Source organism: Oncorhynchus nerka, unplaced genomic scaffold, assembly GCF_034236695.1.
Source record: "Oncorhynchus nerka isolate Pitt River unplaced genomic scaffold, Oner_Uvic_2.0 unplaced_scaffold_1012, whole genome shotgun sequence".
Lineage (NCBI taxonomy): Eukaryota > Metazoa > Chordata > Actinopteri > Salmoniformes > Salmonidae > Oncorhynchus > Oncorhynchus nerka.
Genome location: NW_027040282.1, coordinates 75,519 through 96,197, shown reverse-complemented (window position 1 = coordinate 96,197; position 20,679 = coordinate 75,519). Strand labels below are relative to the sequence as shown.

At 43.2% G+C, this 20,679-nt stretch overlaps 1 protein-coding gene across 1 annotated transcript; it reads left to right on the top strand.

The window, feature by feature from the left end:
• Positions 1–391: 391 nt before the first annotated feature.
• On the top strand, positions 392–18,268 carry LOC135570219 (NLR family CARD domain-containing protein 3-like). Its single transcript, XM_065016333.1, has 10 exons — positions 392–520; positions 6,086–6,202; positions 6,468–6,552; positions 6,682–6,910; positions 7,278–9,048; positions 9,291–9,464; positions 10,651–10,824; positions 12,115–12,288; positions 17,160–17,206; positions 17,629–18,268. Exons 1-10 carry the CDS (start codon positions 471–473, stop codon positions 18,150–18,152), a joined length of 3,345 nt encoding a protein of 1,114 aa, XP_064872405.1. The 5' UTR covers positions 392–470; the 3' UTR covers positions 18,153–18,268.
• Positions 18,269–20,679: the final 2,411 nt, after the last annotated feature.

The following is a 20,679-nucleotide window of genomic DNA, read 5'->3' as shown; positions in this document are numbered from 1 at the left end:
GGTATCCTGTATATCTGACTGTGATATGTGGTTGTCTCACCTAGATATCTATATATCCATTATTTAACAGGAATCTTGGTATCCTGTATATTAGACTGTGATATGTGGTTGTCTCACCTAGATATCTAAAGATGAATGCACTTAGAGGTTCCATCTTAATTTGACTCAGTTTCTCACAGCAGGAAAATAACAGCAAAAGTGCATTTTATGTCTAAATGACCCCTTTTTAGAAGTCTTTATAAAGCCTTGTAGTGGTTTAATCATTTATTTTAACAAAATGAGATAATTTACCAACATTTCTGAAAAGTGATATGTAGCGTTTTGGAATGAAACTCTTCTTATGTTTCCCCATCTGAGCTCAGAGTAGATGAGAGATGTAATGTTTGTCTCTGTTGTGTTGAAGACCAATCAAGCAGGAGAGACCAGCCTCCCCTGTACCCAGCTGTGTGTCCCTGAAGAGTGACAAGTCTATGGAACTACCTATACTGTTTAGAGAGGGAGACTTTTCTACTAAACAAAGGTAAGAAGAACTCATGGGTCATCGTCAGTGAGTTAAACAACACTGTCTCTAGTCATTTCTCCTCTCCCATTTTCCCATTTATTGTTGTTGTTTTCATAATCCATAGGCTAATCCTTTTGTCCATTTTCGTAGTCCTAAAATAATATTAAAAAACACAACATGCCTGATCTCTGTTTAGGGGTCAGTTCTCTAAAATGAGAATCTCTTGGGAGAGAGAGGAGGGGGGCCCTGCCTCTAAAATGATTCTCTGGGGAGAGAGAGGAGGGGGGCCCTGCCTCTAAAATGAGTCTCTCTGGGGAGAGAGAGGAGGGGGGCCCTGCCTCTAAAATGAGTCTCTCTGGGGAGAGAGAGGAGGGGGGCCCTGCCTCTAAAATGAGTCTCACTTGGGAGAGAGAGGAGGGGGGCCCTGCCTCTAAAATGAGTCTCTCTTGGGAGAGAGAGGAGGGGGGCCCTGCCTCTAAAATGAGTCTCTCTTGGGAGAGAGAGGAGGGGGGCCCTGCCTCTAAAATGAGTCTCTCTGGGGAGAGAGAGGAGGGGGGCCCTGCCTCTAAAATAAAACTCTTTGGGGAGAGGGAGGAGGGGGGCCCTGCCTCTAAAATGAGTCTCTCTGGGGAGAGAGAGGAGGGGGGCCCTGCCTCTAAAATGAGTCTCTCTGGGGAGAGAGAGGAGGGGGGCCCTGCCTCTAAAATGAGTCTCTCTGGGGAGAGAGAGGAGGGGGGCCCTGCCTCTAAAATGAGTCTCTCTGGGGAGAGAGAGGAGGGGGGCCCTGCCTCTAAAATGAGTCTCTCTGGGGAGAGAGAGGAGGGGGCCCTGCCTCTAAAATGAGTCTCTCTGGGGAGAGAGAGAGGGGGCCCTGCCTCTAAAATGAGTCTCTCTGGGGAGAGAGAGGAGGGGGCCCTGCCTTAAAAATGAGTCTCTCTGGGGAAAGAGGAGGGTGATGCCTCTAAAATGAGTCTCTCTGGGGAACATGACACCAAAACTAAGAGGTGAGCTGACAATATTGTTTAAGAATGTATATTCTAAATAGTTTTTTATTCAGAAATGATTTCTTATGGGTACATTCTATATAACTGTTCTAGATTTTAGATGTGTATGAAAATGTGTTTTTTTGCAAAGGTCTATTTATCCATTATTTAACAGGAATGTTGGTATCCTGTATATCTGACTGTGATATGTGGTTGTCTCACCTAGATATCTATATATCCATTATTTAACAGGAATGTTGGTATCCTGTATATTAGACTGTGATATGTGGTTGTCTCACCTAGATATCTATATATCCATTATTTAACAGGAATGTTGGTATCCTGTATATTAGACTGTGATATGTGGTTGTCTCACCTAGATATCTATATATCCATTATTTAACAGGAATGTTGGTGTCCTGTATATCTGACTGTGATATGTGGTTGTCTCACCTAGATATCTATATATCCTATATCCATTATTTATCAGGAATCTTGGTATCCTGTATATTAGACTCGCGTTCCTAGGAAACTATGCAGTTTTTTGTTTTTTTACGTGTTATTTCTTACATTAGTACCCCAGGTCATCTTAGGTTTCATTACATACAGTCGAGAAGAACTACTGAATATAAGATCAGCGTCAACTCACCATCAGTACGACCAAGAATATGTTTTCCGCGACGCGGATCCGGTGTTCTGCCTTACAAACAGGACAACGGAATGGATCGCATGCAGCGACCCAAGGAAACGACTCCGAAAAAGAGGGAAACGAGGCGGTGTTCTGGTCAGACTCCGAAAAAGGGCACATCGCGCACCACTCCCCAGCATTCTTCTCGCCAATGTCCAGTTTCTTGACAACAAGGTTGACGAAATCCGAGCAAGGGTAGCATTCCAGAGGGACATCAGAGACTGCAACGTTCTCTGCTTCACGGAAACATGGCTTACTGGGAAGACGCTATCCGATGCAGTGCAGCCAACGGGTTTCTCCACGCATCGCGCCGACAGAAACAAACATCTTTCTGGTAAGAAGAGTGGCGGGGGCGTATGCCTCATGACTAACGAGACATGGTGTGATGAAGGAAACATACAGGAACTCAAATCCTTCTGTTCACCTGATTTAGAATTCCTCACAATCAAATGTAGACCGCATTATCTTCCAAGAGAATTCTCTTCGATTATAATCACAGCCGTATATATCCCCCAAGCAGACACATCGATGGCTCTGAACGAACTTTATTTAACTCTTTGCAAACTGGAAACCATTTATCCGGAGGCTGCATTCATTGTAGCTGGGGATTTTAACAAAGCTAATCTGAAAACAAGACTCCCTAAATTTTATCAGCATATCGATTGCGCAACCAGGGGTGGTAAAACCTTGGATCATTGTTACTCTAACTTCCGCGACGCATATAAGGCCCTGCCCCGCCCCCCTTTCGGAAAAGCTGACCACGACTCCATTTTGCTGATCCCTGCCTACAGGCAGAAACTAAAACAAGAGGCTCCCACGCTGAGGTCTGTCCAACGCTGGTCAGACCAAGCTGACTCCACACTCCAAGACTGCTTCCATCACGTGGACTGGGACATGTTTCGTATTGCGTCAGATGGAAATATTGACGAATACGCTGATTCGGTGTGCGAGTTCATTAGAACGTGCGTCGAAGATGTCGTTCCCATAGCAACGATAAAAACATTCCCAAACCAGAAACCGTGGATTGATGGCAGCATTCGTGTGAAACTGAAAGCGCGAACCACTGCTTTTAATCAGGGCAAGGTGTCTGGAAACATGTCCGAATATAAACAATGCAGCTATTCCCTCCGCAAGGCTATTAAACAAGCTAAGCGTCAGTACAGAGACAAAGTGGAATCTCAATTCAATGGCTCAGACACAAGAGGCATGTGGCAGGGTCTACAGTCAATCACGGACTACAAGAAGAAACCCAGCCCAGTCACGGACCAGGATGTCTTGCTCCCAGGCAGACTAAATAACTTTTGCCCGCTTTGAGGACAATACAGTGCCACTGACACGGCCTGCAACGAAAACATGCGGTCTCTCCTTCACTGCAGCCGAGGTGAGTAAGACATTTAAACGTGTTAACCCTCGCAAGGCTGCAGGCCCAGACGGCATCCCCAGCCGCCCCCTCAGAGCATGCGCAGACCAGCTGGCCGGTGTGTTTACGGACATATTCAATCAATCCCTATACCAGTCTGCTGTTCCCACATGCTTCAAGAGGGCCACCATTGTTCCTGTTCCCAAGAAAGCTAAGGTAACTGAGCTAAACGACTACCGCCCCGTAGCACTCACTTCCGTCATCATGAAGTGCTTTGAGAGACTAGTCAAGGACCATATCACCTCCACCCTACCTGACACCCTAGACCCACTCCAATTTGCTTACCGCCCAAATAGGTCCACAGACGATGCAATCTCAACCACACTGCACACTGCCCTAACCCACCTGGACAAGAGGAATACCTATGTGAGAATGCTGTTCATCGACTACAGCTCGGCATTCAACACCATAGTACCCTCCAAGCTCGTCATCAAGCTCGAGACCCTGGGTCTCGACCCCGCCCTGTGCAACTGGGTACTGGACTTCCTGACGGGCCGCCCCAGGTGGTGAGGGTAGGCAACAACATCTCCTCCCCGCTGATCCTCAACACGGGGCCCCACAAGGGTGCGTTCTGAGCCCTCTCCTGTACTCCCTGTTCACCCACGACTGCGTGGCCACGCACGCCTCCAACTCAATCATCAAGTTTGCGGACGACACAACAGTGGTAGGCTTGATTACCAACAACGACGAGACGGCCTACAGGGAGGAGGTGAGGGCCCTCGGAGTGTGGTGTCAGGAAAATAACCTCACACTCAACGTCAACAAAACTAAGGAGATGATTTTGGACTTCAGGAAACAGCAGAGGGAACACCCCCCTATCCACATCGATGGAACAGTAGTGGAGAGGGTAGCAAGTTTTAAGTTCCTCGGCATACACATCACAGACAAACTGAATTGGTCCACTCACACTGACAGCATCGTGAAGAAGGCGCAGCAGCGCCTCTTCAACCTCAGGAGGCTGAAGAAATTTGGCTTGTCACCAAAAGCACTCACAAACTTCTACAGATGCACAATCGAGAGCATCCTGGCGGGCTGTATCACCACCTGGTACGGCAACTGCTCCGCCCTCAACCGTAAGGCTCTCCAGAGGGTAGTGAGGTCTGCACAACGCATCACCGGGGGCAAACTACCTGCCCTCCAGGACACCTACACCACCCGATGTTACAGGAAGGCCATAAAGATCATCAAGGACATCAACCACCCGAACCACTGCCTGTTCACCCCGCTATCATCCAGAAGGCGAGGTCAGTACAGGTGCATCAAAGCTGGGACCGAGAGACTGAAAAACAGCTTCTATCTCAAGGCCATCAGACTGTTAAACAGCCACCACTAACATTGAGTGGCTGCTGCCAACACACTGTCATTGACACTGACCCAACTCCAGCCACTTTAATAATGGGAATTGATGGGAAATGTAAATGATGTAAATATATCACTAGCCACTTTAAACAATGCTACCTTATATAATGTTACTTACCCTACATTATTCATCTCATATGCATACGTATATACTGTACTCTAGATCATCGACTGCATCCTTATGTCACTAGCCACTTTAACTATGCCACTTTGTTTACTTTGTCTACATACTCATCTCATATGTATATACTGTACTCGATACCATCTACTGTATGCTGCTCTGTACCATCACTCATTCATATATCCTTATGTACATATTCCTTATCCCCTTACACTGTGTATAAGACAGTAGTTTTGGAATTGTTAGTTAGATTACTTGTTGGTTATCACTGCATTGTCAGAACTAGAAGCACAAGCATTTCGCTACACTCGCATTAACATCTGCTAACCATGTGTATGTGACAAATAAAATTTGATTTGATTTGATTTGATTTGAGACTGTGATATGTGGTTGTCTCACCTAGATATCTATATATCCATTGTTGTCTCATCTAGATATCTATATATCCATTATTTATCAGGAATGTTGGTATCCTGTATATTAGACTGTGATATGTGGTTGTCTCACCTAGATATCTATACATCCATTATTTAACAGGAATGTTGGTATCCTGTATATCTGACTGTGATATGTGGTTGTCTCATCTAGATATCTATATATCCATTATATAACAGGAATGTTGGTATCCTGTATATTAGACTGTGATATGTGGTTGTCTCACCTAGATACATGTATCTATAGATAAATGCACTTAAAGATGCCAAATCTAGTTCTCACAGCAGGAAAATAACAGCAAATGTGCATTTTTATATGGTTTGTAATCAAGGGACATTGTTGTTGTGGTTGATCCATTTTACATCAAATCCAGTCTGACATTTTGAAGTGAAATTACAAATGTTAGAAGCCTTTATAAAGCCTGAGTGGATTCATCATTTATTTAAACAATAAAATAACATTTCCCAACATTTCTGAAAATGGATATATAGCGTTTTGGAATGAAACTCTTCTTATGTTTCCCCATCTGAGCTCAGAGTAGATGAGAGATGTAATGTTTGTCTCTGTTGTGTTGAAGACCAATCAAGCAGGAGAGACCAGCCTCCCCTGTTCCCAGCTGTGTGTCCATGAAGAGTGACTGGTCTATGGATCCTCCTCTATACTTTAGAGAGGGAGACTTTTCTCCTGAACAAAGGTAAGAAGAACTCATGGGTCCTGGTCAGTGAGTTAAACAACACTGTCTCTAGTCATTTCTCCTCTCCCATTTTCCCATTTATTGTTGTTGTTTTCATAATCCATAGGCTAATCATTTTTTCCATTTTCATAGTCCTAAAACAATATTAAACAAACACAACATTCCCTCCCTGTGTGTGTGTGTGTGTGTGTGTGTGTGTGTGTGTGTGTGTGTGTGTGTGTGTACTCCCTGGATGAGGAGATGTAATCTCATGTTTTGTCCACAGAAACCAACAGGAGAGATCAGAGTCAGAGATTCTCAGTGGTCAGTCTTCCCAGAGTCATCAAACAGACCTGGCCTCCATATTCAGTGTATGTGGTCCTGTTATGTACATTTGTTTTTGTTTACCTCAAGTAAAGTTGATCTGTCAATCATTCATTAATGTGTTAATGAGAAAGCATTTATTTTCTTGCTTAACTTATTTACTTTAATTATTTCAGATGCTTGAAGAGAAAATTATGACATTTGTGAAGAACGAGCTGAAGATGTTCAAGAGGATTCTTAGTCCAGAACTCCCAGAAGGCTTTGAGAGTCAGAAGCAGGATAAGGAAGTGGTGGATGCTGAAGATGAGCAGCAGGAGAGCAGTGCCAGAGAGGGGGCTCTGAAGATCACACTGCACATCCTGAGGAAAATGAACCAGAAGGAGCTTGCTGACACACTGGAGAAATGTAAGATCTGTCTGCCTCATGTTGAATGCTGTTTTATAACATTTAAAAGCTGTAGCTAAAGTACAGCTAAAGTAGCTGTGTAACTCAATGATATTGTAGCAGCCTTAACACAACACCTAGTGACCTCATCAAGTAGCAGCAGGGATGTGTTGTGGTGATTCATTTAGAGAGAGAACATTAATAATACCATCAATAATACCAATAATAATATAATCAGTCACACCAGTCTGTAATGCATTATGAAAACATTTACACATTTATAAAGTCAGTTAAGAGAATAAATTATTATAATGTAAAACTTTATAACAGTCCTACAATACTGTAGGTATTAAAACAGTAATATTAATATCCTCTGTGTTATTTCTAGATTCAGATGAGCTCGCTGTGATTTGCCAACGTGAACTCAAATCTAATCTACAGAAGAAGTTTCAATGTGTATTTGAGGGGATCGCTAAACAAGGAAACCCAACACTTCTCAATAAGATCTACACAGAGCTCTACATCACAGAGGGTGGAACAGGAGAGGTCAATAATGAACATGAGCTGAGACAGATTGAGACAACAACCAGGAAACAAGCAAGACCAGAGACTCCAATCAAATGTAACGATATCTTCAAACCCTTAACTGGACAAGACAAACCTATCAGAACTGTGCTGACAAAGGGAGTCGCTGGCATTGGAAAAACAGTCTCTGTGCAGAAGTTCATTCTGGACTGGGCTGAAGGAAAAGCAAATCAGGATGTCCAATTTGTATTTTCATTCCCTTTTCGGGAGCTGAATTTGATGAAAGAGGACAAACACACTTTCATTGAACTTCTCAATTACTTCTCAATGGAAACCAAACAATCAAGAATCTCCATCTACAACAAGTACAGAGTTCTGTTAATCTTTGATGGTCTGGATGAGTGCCGACTGCCCCTAGACTTCAAGAATAACAAGATCTGTTGGGACGTCACAGAGTCAACCTCCGTGGATGTTCTGCTGACAAATCTCATCAGGGGAAATCTGCTTCCCTCTGCTCTCCTCTGGATAACTACCCGACCTGCAGCAGCCAATAAGATCCCTTCATGGTGTGTTGACCAGGTGACAGAGGTACGAGGGTTCAATGACCCACAGAAGGAAGAGTACTTCAGGAAGAGATTCAGTGATGAGGACCTGGCCAGCAGAATCATCTCACACATAAAGACATCAAGGAGCCTCCACATCATGTGCCACATTCCAGTCTTCTGTTGGATTTCTGCAACAGTCCTTGAACACATGCTGAAACATAAGAGAGAAGAGATGCCCAAGACTCTGACTGAGATGTACACACACCTTGTGGAGTTTCATACCAAACAGAAGAATGAAAAGTATCTTGGGAAAGAAGGGACAGGTCCACACTGGAATAAAGAGAGCATTCTGTCACTGGGAAAACTGGCTTTTCAACAGCTTGTGAATGGCAATCTGATTTTCTATGAAGAAGACCTGAAAGAGGCTGGCATTGATGTCAATGAAGCCTCAGTGTACTCGGGATTGTGCACACAGCTCTTTAAAGAGGAATGTGTGCTGTACCAGGACAAGGTGTACTGCTTTGTTCATCTGAGCATTCAGGAGTTTCTGGCTGCTGTATATGTGTTCCTCTCATTCATCAACAACAATGAGAATCTAATGGACAAACTGCAAACAAACGACGAGCCTGAAGTTACTTTCTACAAGAGTGCTGTGGATAAAGCCTTACAAAGTGAGACAGGAAACCTGGACCTTTTCCTCCGCTTCCTACTGGGCCTCTCACTGGAGTCCAATCAGAAGCACTTACGAGGTCTACTGACAAAGACAAGAATCAGCTCACAGAGCCATGAAGAAACAGTCAAGTACATCAAGGAGAAGATCAGGGAGAATCCCTCTCCAGAGAGGAGCATCAATCTGTTCCACTGTCTGAATGAACTGAATGACCATTCTCTAGTGGAGGATATCCAAAGCTTCCTGAACTCAGGAAATCTCTCAAAACCCAGCCTGTCACCTGCACAGTGGTCAGCTCTGGTCTTTGTGTTGCTGACTTCAGAAAAGGAGCTGGATGTGTTTGACCTGAAGAAATACTCCAGATCAGAGGAAGGTCTTCTGAGGCTGATGCCAGTGGTTAAAGCCTCCAGAGCTGTTCTGTGAGTAAATAAAATGACATATAAGAACTAATCATCAGGAAGAAATACTCAGTTTAGAGAAAAATATTTATCATTGAAAAACTTTTTTTAGTATAACATTATGACCATACAAATCTTGGAGACGGAAGATGAATATATATGCTGTTTGAGAGAATAAACCAATTGCATCTGCAATTGTCCCTCTACACGACTTGTGTTAATTTAACAGTGTGTTTGTGAAGTCATGATGATCTCTTTGTCAGGCTGTCAGGCTGTGGAATCACAGAGGAAGGCTGTGCTTCTCTGGTCTCAGCTCTGAAGTCAAAACCCTCACACCTGAGAGAGCTGGATCTGAGTAACAATGACCTGAAGGATTCAGGAGTGAAGCTGCTCTCTGCTGGACTGGGGAATCCCCACTGTAAACTGGAGACTCTGAGGTCAGTATTCCTGTAGTTGGTCAACAAGTGATAACTGTTTACCAGACACACATCGTCCACACCATATGAGAGGTTAGCATGTTTTGTTGTAGCCTCTGTTATTGGTAATGGTGAGAGGTTAGTATGTTTTGCTGTAGTCTCTGTTATTGGTAATGGTGAGAGGTTAGCATGTTTTGTTGTAGTCTCTGTTATTGGTAATGGTGAGAGGTTAGCATGTTTTGTTGTAGTCTCTGTTATTGGTAATGGTGAGAGGTTAGCATGTTTTGTTGTAGTCTCTGTTATTGGTAATGGTGAGAGGTTAGCATGTTTTGTTGTAGCCTCTGTTATTGGTAATGGTGAGAGGTTAGCATGTTTTGTTGTAGTCTCTGTTATTGGTAATGGTGAGAGGTTAGCATGTTTTGTTGTAGTCTCTGTTATTGGTAATGGTGAGAGGTTAACATGTTTTGTTGTAGTCTGTTATTGGTAATGGTGAGAGGTTAGCATGTTTTGTTGTAGTCTGTTATTGGTAATGGTGAGAGTTTAGCATGTTTTGTTGTAGCCTCTGTTATTGGTAATGGTGAGAGGTTAGCATGTTTTGTTGTAGCCTCTGTTATTGGTAATGGTGAGAGGTTAGCATGTTTTGTTGTAGCCTCTGTAACTTTCTCACTCATTATTATTAATGATTCGTTAATGATTTGTATTAATCATCAGGATTAATTAGTAGTGTTTAGAAACATTTTATCTACTCTCTTAGACAGAATATTACTCATCATACACCATTCAGTTTCTATTGGGCAAAACACTACCAAAACAAACTGCAAATGAGTCAATGTCACCTCATATGAAACATTTGATCTCAAATCCAAAATGCTGGAGTATAGAGTCACATTTAAAATGTCAGCTTCACTGTCAAAATAGATATGGTGTTGGCTTTATTCTCAATACAATCTAAATCTGATATCTCACTGTCTGTCGTTTGACTGATACTGCTTTTTAAACTGGTCTGATCAGTGCTCAAATATTTGTAGTATACATTTTTCTCTCTACAAGAAATATTATGATCATTTATAATCATGAAACATTCCTTCATTTATGAAAAGCAGGTTTCAGGACACTGATGAATCTGAACGTTAAAAAAAATATACTGCCACTATTTTCACCACCAAAGAATATAAGTGTGATTTTAATATGATTTGACTCTTTGCAGGCTGTCAGGCTGTCTAGTCACAGAGGAAGGCTGTGCTTCTCTGGTCTCAGCTCTGAGGTCAAACCCCTCACACCTGAGAGAGCTGGATCTGAGGAACAATGACCTGAAGGATTCAGGAGTGAAGCTGCTCTCTGCTGGACTGGGGAATCCCCACTGTAAACTGGAGACTCTGAGGTCAGTATTCCTGTAGTTGGTCAACAAGTGATAACTGTTCACCAGATCCACATGTGTTTACCAGACACACATAGTCCACACCATATGTGTTTGGACAGTGAGGTTTACAGTTTTAAATGTGGTGCTTTGCTCCAGCATTTAGGATTTGAGATATAATGTTTCATATTAGGAGACAGTACAGAATGTCACCTTTTATTTAAGGTTGATGGTGAGAGGTTAGTATGTTTTGTTGTAGTCTCTGTTATTGGTAATGGTGAGAGGTTAGTATGTTTTGTTGTAGTCTCTGTTATTGGTAATGGTGAGAGGTTAGTATGTTTTGTTGTAGCCTCTGTTATTGGTAATGGTGAGAGGTTAGCATGTTTTGTTGTAGCCTCTGTTATTGGTAATGGTGAGAGGTTAGCATGTTTTGTTGTAGTCTGTTATTGGTAATGGTGAGAGGTTAGCATGTTTTGTTGTAGCCTCTGTAACTCTCTCACTCATTATTATTCATGATCTTTCTCAATCATGGCAGTCACAGGCTTGATGTTGTTATTGTGTTCAAAGAATATGGGACCAAATGCTAAACTTGTGACTACTTTAATAGTCTATGAGTGAATTGGTCAGAAATCTTATGACTTCAAATAGGGGGACTAGATACACAAAGGGCTAGATACATTAAATTAAGTGCTTTTATTTTTCTAAATGTTGAAATAGAAATGTATGAAAATACCCTCAAATGAATGGTGACATTATATCACCTCATATGAAACATTAGATCCCAAGTCCAACATTTTGGAGTATAGAGACACATGTAAAATGTTTGTTTCACTGTCAAAATAGATATGGTGTGGACTGTATACTCAATAAAATCTAAATCTGATACCTCACTGTCTAAATAGATATGATGTGGACTGTATACTCAATACAATCTAAATCTGATACCTCACTGTCTAAATAGATATGGTGTGGACTGTATACTCAATACAATCTAAATCTGATACCTCACTGTCTAAATAGATATGGTGTGGACTGTATACTCAATACAATCTAAATCTGATACCTCACTGTCTGTCTTTTGACTGATACTGCTTTTTAAACTGGTCTGGTCAGTCTACTATAATATTTGTACTATACATGTTTCTCTCTACAAGTAATATTATGATCATTTATAATAATAATTATTTCTAATAATGAACCATTCATTTATGAATAGATATGACAGGTTTCAGAACACTGATATATCTGAATATGTTGAATATGTCACCACCAAAGAATAGCAGTGTGGTTTTAATATGATTTGACTCTTTGCAGGCTGTCAGGCTGTCTGGTCACAGAGGAAGGCTGTGCTTCTCTGGTCTCTGCTCTGAGGTCAAACCCCTCACACCTGAGAGAGCTGGACCTAAGCTACAATCACCCAGGAGACAAAGGTGTCAGACTGCTCTCTGCTGGACTGGAGGATCCACACTGCAGACTGGAGAAACTCAAGTATGTAGAGGGTTTATGTCAATGTTCATATCAGATATGTTTGAATTAGCAGGCTGGTTAGGACAAACATTCTTAACTTCTTGACTGCCCATCCCTTAAACAGGATAATTGTCATCAGCAACCGCTGAATAGCATAGTGCCTCAGTCAAATAATATTACTAAAAATATTCAAATTCATGAAATCACAAGTGCAATATTGCAAAACACAATTTAGCCTTTTGTTAATTCATCTCATATTTTGAAATTATGCTTTACAGCGAAAGCAATCCAAGCATTTGTGTAAGTTTATCGATCGCATGATAAAACATTAAGTACACTTAGTATCAGGTAGCTTGGTCACGAAAATCAGAAAAGCAATCAAATTAATCGTTTACCTTTGATGATCTTCGGATGTTTTCACTCACGAGACTCCCAGTTACACAACAAATGTTCCATAAAGATTATGTTTAGATTCAAAATACCTCCGTTTGTTTGTCGTGTTATGTTCAGAAATCCACAGGAAAGAACGGTCACAACAACGCAGACGAAAATTCCAAATAGTTTCCATAATGTCCACAGAAACATGTCAAACGTTTTTTATAATCAATTAGCCTGTGGGCTATGCGATTTCAAACAATATACCGTTTTTTTTTTTTAAAGAAGCTACTTCAAATGTACTTTAGTGAAAACTTCCCCAGCTTCCCCAGCCTCATGGACACGCCTATGCCTTCTAATTGTGGCATAAACACAACCAGTCATGATGTTTTCATCTGATTGTCAAACAATCACTTAACCAAGGCGCTCCTGTAGCCTACCTGCACACATTCCTCAGGTTGTTTTTAAAATATATAATCAATAATATATCAACCGCAAATGTCTTTCACAGTAGGAGAGGGAAAAACAATAGCTGTCCATATTCTGTTGAGCGAGCAAAACTCATGTGACCACTTGACACAATGTCATCGTTCTGGCTCATTTTTCAAAATAAAAGCCTGAAACTATGTCTGAAGACTGTTGACACCTGGTTGATATCCCTTTAAATGGAGCAATGTGAGGCTATGGAACATGTATACTACTTCCGGCGCCGACAGAGATGGCCGCCTCGCTTCGCGTTCCTAGGAAACTATGCAGTTTTTTGTTTTTTTACGTGTTATTTCTTACATTGGTACCCCAGGCCATCTTAGGTTTCATTACATACAGTCGAGAAGAACTACTGAACATAAGAGCAGCGTCAACTCACCATCAGTACGACCAAGAAAATGACTTTCGCGAAGCGGATCCTGCGTTCTGCCTTTCACCCAGGACAACGGAATGGATCCCAGCCGGCGACCCCAAAAAACTACTTCGAAAAAGGGGAAAACGAACCGGTCCTCTGGTAGACTCCGGAGACGGGCACATTGTGCACCACTCCCTAGCATTCTCCTCGCCAATGACCAGTCTCTTGACAACAAGGTTGATGAAATCCGAGCAAGGGTAGCATTCCAGAGGGACATCAGAGACTGTAACGTTCTTTGCTTCACGGAAACATGGCTCACTGGAGAGACGCTTTCGGAGACGGTGCAGCCAGCTGGTTTCTCCACGCATCGCGCCGACAGAAACAAACATCTTTCTGGTAAGAAGAAGGGCGGGGGCATATGCTTTATGGTTAACGGGACGTGGTGTGATCATAACAACATACAGGAACTCAAGTCCTTCTGTTAACCTGATTTAGAATTCCTCAAAATCAAATGTAGACCGCATTATCTACCAAGGGAATTCTCTTCGATTATAATCACAGCCGTATATATTCCCCCCCAAGCAGACACATCGATGGCTCTGAACGAACTTTATTTGACTCTTTGCAAACTGGAATCCATATATCCGGAGGCTGCATTCATTGTAGCTGGGGATTTTAACAAGGCTAATCTGAAAACAAGACTCCCTAAAGTTTATCAGCATATCGATTGCGCAACCAGGGCTGGAAAAACCTTGGATCATTGCTATTCCAACTTCCGCGATGCATATAAGGCCCTGCCCCGCCCTCCTTTCGGAAAAGCTGACCACGACTCCATTTTGCTGATCCCTGCCTACAGACAGAAACTAAAACAAGAAGCTCCCGCGCTGAGGTCTGTTCAACGCTGGTCCGACCAATCTGATTCCACACTCCAAGACTGCTTCCATCGCGTGGACTGGGATATGTTCCGTATTGCGTCAGACGACAACATTGACGAATACGCTGATTCGGTGTGCGAGTTCATTAGAACGTGCATTGAAGATGTCGTTCCCATAGCAACGATTAAAACATTCCCAAACCAGAAACCGTGGATTGATGGCAGCATTCGCGTGAAACTGAAAGCGCGAACCACTGCTTTTAATCAGGGCAAGGTGACTGGAAACATGACTGAATACAAACAGTGTAACTATTCCCTCCGCAAGGCAATCAAACAAGCTAAGCGTCAGTATAGAGACAAAGTAGAATCTCAATTCAACGGCTCAGACACAAGAGGTATGTGGCAGGGTCTACAGTCAATCACGGATTACAAAAAGAAAACCAGCACCGTCACGGACCAGGATGTCTTGCTCCCAGGCAGACTAAATAACTTTTTTGCCCGCTTTGAGGACAATACAGTGCCACTGACACTGCCAGCAACTAAAACATGCGGACTCTCCTTCACTGCAGCCGACGTGAGGAAAACATTTAAACGTGTCAACCCTCGCAAGGCTGCAGGCCCAGACGGCATCCCCAGCCGCGCCCTCAGAGCATGCGCAGACCAGCTGGCTGGTGTGTTTACGGACATATTCAATCAATCCCTATCCCAGTCTGTTGTTCCCACATGCTTCAAGAGGGCCACCATTGTTCCTGTTCCCAAGAAAGCTAAGGTAGCTGAGCTAAACGACTACCGCCCCGTAGCACTCACTTCCGTCATCATGAAGTGCTTTGAGAGACTAGTCAAGGACCATATCACCTCCACCCTACCTGACACCCTAGACCCACTCCAATTTGCTTACCGCCCAAATAGGTCCACAGACGATGCAATCTCAACCACACTGCACACTGCCCTAACCCACCTGGACAAGAGGAATACCTATGTGAGAATGCTGTTCATCGACTACAGCTCGGCATTTAACACCATAGTGCCCTCCAAGCTCGTCATCAAGCTCGAGACCCTGGGTCTCGACCCCGCCCTGTGCACCTGGGTACTGGACTTCCTGACGGGCCACCCCAGGTGGTAAGGGTAGGCAACAACATCTCCACCCCGCTGATCCTCAACACTGGGGCCCCACAAGGGTGCGTTCTGAGCCCTCTCCTGTACTCCCTGTTCACCCACGACTGTGTGGCCACGCACGCCTCCAACTCAATCATCAAGTTTGCGGATGACACAACAGTGGTATTCTTGATTACCAACAACGACGATACGGCCTACAGGGAGGAGGTGAGGGCCCTCAGAGTGTGGTGTCAGGAAAATAACCTCACACTCAACGTCAACAAAACTAAGGAGATGATTGTGGACTTCAGGAAACAGCAGAGGGAACACCCCCCTATCCACATCGATGGAACAGTAGTGGAGAGGGTAGTAAGTTTTAAGTTCCTCGGCGTACACATCACAGACAAACTGAATTGGTCCACCCACACAGACAGCATCGTAAAGAAGGCGCAGGAGCGCCTCTTCAACCTCAGGAGGCTGAAGAAATTCGGCTTGTCACCAAAAGCACTCACAAACTTCTACAGATGCACAATCGAGAGCATCCTGTCGGGCTGTATCACCGCCTGGTACGGCAACTGCTCCGCCCACAACCGTAAGGCTCTCCAGAGGGTAGTGAGGTCTGCACAACGCATCACCGGGGCAAACTACCTGCCCTCCAGGACACCTACACCACCCGATGTTACAGGAAGGCCATAAAGATCATCAAGGACAACAACCACCCAAGCCACTGCCTGTTCACCCCGCTATCATCCAGAAGGCGAGGTCAGTACAGGTGCATCAAAGCTGAGACCGACAGACTGAAAAACAGCTTCTATCTCAAGGCCATCAGACTGTTAAACAGCCACCACTAACATTGAGTGGCTGCTGCCAACACACTGACTCAACTCTAGCCACTTTAATAATGGGAATTGATGGAAAATGATGTAAAATATATCACTAGCCACTTTAAACAATGCTACCTAATATAATGTTTACATACCCTACATTATTCATCTCATATGTATATGTATATACTGTACTCTATATCATCTACTACATCCTTATGTAATACATGTATCACTAGCCACTTTAACTATGCCACTTTGTTTACATACTCATCTCATATGTATATACTGCACTCAATACCATCTACTGTATCTTGCCTATGCCGCTCTGTGCCATCACTCATTCATATATCTTTATGTACAGATTCCTTATCCCCTTACACTTGTGTCTATAAGGTAGTAGTTTTGGAATTGTTAGCTAGATTACTTGTTGGTTATTACTGCATTGTCAGATCTAGAAGCACAAGCATTTCGCTACACTCGCACTAACATCTGCTAACCATGTGTATGTGACAAATAAAATTAGATTTGATTTGATTTGATGGAGTTTTCAAAATATAAGCAACTTCCTGGTTTGATTTTTCTCAGGGTTTCGCATGCAATATCAGTTCTGTTATACTCACAGACACACACACACACACACACTGGACACACACACATACTGGACACACACACACACACACTGGACACACAGACTGGACACACACACACTTACTGGACACACACATTCTTACCAACGCTTGACTGTGTGTGTGTGTGTGTGTGTGTGTGTGTGTGTGTGTGTGTGTGTGTGTGTGTGTGTGTGTGTGTGTGTGTGTGTGTGTGTGTGAGTGAGTTCAGGTGTATCCCCAATGACTGTCTGTTCTTCTGCTTACCGCTACAGTGTGGAACATGGTGGAGAGAACACAATGAAACCTGGACTTAGAAAATGTGAGTATTGACTGCTGTGAAGAATATGACTAAGAATAAGTCTTAATTCAAGTTAAGTCAAAGTCAAAGACCACCATCATTACTTACTTGGTTATATTAAATATCAGCTGTAGTTCCACAGAAGCAGAAATCAGGGACACCAACGTTTACAAAGAGTTGCTTTAAGTGTGTGTGTTGTGTGTGTGTGTGTGTGTGTGTGTGTGTGTGTGTGTGTGTGTGTGTGTGTGTGTAATTAATAGGAATAAGTGTGTTTTATATTACCATACACTATAACATATGATCATTCAACAAGTCTCAAGTTACCTTAACTTCTCCTTTTGATACCTAGAAACATCTACATTTAATGAATTTGTGAAAAGTGAGTTAACATTCTAATGTGAATGATGATGATTTCTAATATTGTGTCTGGTTTCATCCATCAGATGTCTGTGATCTCACACTGGACCCAAACACAGTAGACAGATGCCTCTCTCTGTCTGAGGAGAACAGAAAGGTGACATGTAGGACAGAGGAGCAGCCGTATCCTGATCACCCAGAGAGATTTGAGGACTGTGGACAGGTGCTGTGTAGAGAGGGTCTGACTGGGCGCTGTTACTGGGAGGTAGAGTGGAGTGGGAGAGGGGCTGATATAGGAGTGACATATAAAGGAATCAGCAGGAGAGGAAGGGGTGATGACTGTTGTCTTGGATGGAATGACAAGTCCTGGAGTCTGTTCTGCTCTCACAACAGTTACATTGCCTGGCACAATGAGAATCCCACGACCATAGTCGTCCCCTCCTCCAGCTCCCACAGAGTAGGAGTGTATCTGGACTGGCCAGCCGGCACTCTGTCCTTCTATAGAGCCTCCTCTGACACGTTGACCCACCTGTACACATTCACCTCCACATTCACTGAGCCCCTCTATCCAGGGTTTAGGGTTCATGATGATTCCTCAGTGACTCTGTAAATAATAACCTGAAACACATACACACACACACACTCACACACTGGACACACAAACACACACACACACACTGGACACACACACACACACACACACACACACTGGACACACACACACACTCACACACTGGACACACAAACATACAGGACACACACACACATTTACATTTACATTTAAGTCATTTAGCAGACGCTCTTATCCAGAGCGACTTACACACAAACACACAGGACAAATACACACACGCTGGACACAGACTCAGACTGACACATACACACACATACATATTGGCACACACACACTGGACACACACACACTGGACACACACACACACACAGAGGACACACACACTCACATACACAATCACACAGCGGACACACACAATCAAACAGAGGACACACACTCACTGACACACACGCTGGACACTCACACACACAGGGCACACACAGAGGGCACACACTGACACACACACACATTCACACGTAGAGGACACACACACACAGTGGACACACACTAGACACACACACACACACACACACGGAGGATGCACACACTGAGACACACACACACAGGACAAACACACACATACTGTTGGGTTTATTTTTTTGTTCAGCATAAGCTACGGACAACGAACACAAGTACATTTTAATCGATGGCAATTTGAACGTGATGAGATCCCATTGTGGTGCCATTCATCCACAGCCATCATCTCATGTTTCAGCATGATAATGCACAGAGATACCGTGATAAGATCCCATTGTGGTGCCATTCATCCACCGCCATCATCTCATGTTTCAGCATGATAATGCACAGAGATACCGTGATAATATCCCATTGTCGTGCCATTCATCTGCTGCCATCACCTCATGTTTCAGCATGATAATGCACAGAGATACCGTAATAAGATCCCATTGTCGTGCCATTCATCTGCTGCCATCACCTCATGTTTCAGCATGATAATGCACAGAGATACCGTGATGAGATCCCATTGTCGTGCCATTCATCTGCTGCCATCAGCTCATGTTTCAGCATGATAATGCACAGAGATACCGTGATGAGATCCCACTGTCGTGCCATTCATCTGCTGCCATCACCTCATGTTTCAGCATGATAATGCACGGCCCGATGTGGCAAGCATTTGTACACAATTTCTGGGAGCTGAAAAAAACACAGTTCTTCCATGGCCTGACTACTCACTAGACATGTCACCCATTGAGCATGTTTGTGATGCTCTGGATAGACATGTTACTTATTGAGCATGTTTCGGATGCTCTGGATAGACATGTCACCTATTGAGCATGTTTGGGATGCTCTGGATAGACATGTCACCTATTGAGCATGTTTGGGATGCTCTGGATAGACATGTCACCTATTGAGCATGTTTGGGATGCTCTGGATAGACATGTCACCCATTGAGCATGTTTGGGATGCTCTGGATAGACATGTCACACATTGAGCATGTTTGGGATGCTCTGGATAGACATGTCACCCATTGAGCATGTTTGGGATGCTCTGGATAGACATGTCACCCATTGAGCATGTTTGGGATGCTCTGGATAGACATGTCACCTATTGATTATGTTTGGGATGCTCTGGATAGACATGTCACCTATTGAGCATGTTTGGGATGCTCTGGATAGATGTGTACGACAGCGTGTTCCAATTCCCGCCAATATCCAGCAACTTTGAACAGCCATTGAAAAGGACTGGGTCAACATTCCACAGGCCACAATTAACAGCCTGATCAACTCAAGGTGAAGGAGATGTGTCGCGCTGCATGAGGCAAATGGTGGTCACAACAGATACTGACTGGTTTTCTGATCCACACTCCTACTGTTTTATTTTAAGGTGTCTGATAATCATATTCATATCTGTACTCCCAGTCATGTGAAATCCATAGACTAGGGCCTAATGAATTTAGTATTTCAACTGACTGATGTCCTTATGTGAACTGAAACTCACTAAAATGCTTGAAATTGTTGAATGTTGGGTTTATTTTATTGTTCAGTTTAATAAAAAGATCAGTATTCAATGTTTTATGTTTGATGTTAGTAACATCCTTTCACTAAATGGTAGTAACACTAAGTCATTCCATCCTTTCACTAAATGGTAGTAACACTAAGTCATTCCATCCTTTCACTAAATGGTAGTAACACTAAGTCATTCCATCCTTTCACTAAATGGTAGTAACACTAAGTCATTCCATCCTTTCACTAAATGGTAGTAACACTAAGTCATTCCATCCTTTCACTAAATGGTAGTAACACTAAGTCATTCCATCCTTTCACTAAATGGTAGTAACACTAAGTCATTCCATCCTTTCACTAAATGGTAGTAACACTAAGTCATTCCATACTTTCACTAAAGCTCTAAAGTAACTTTTTATTGGCAGATGCCTCAGTTAAATGTTCTGGATTTTGATGAAAGGAAATCCCATATAGCCTACTGGCCAGGACTTTGTTATGACATCTTCTGATTGGGTGTCTCAGGTCAGGACTTTGATATGGCATCTTCTGATTGGGTGTCTCAGGTC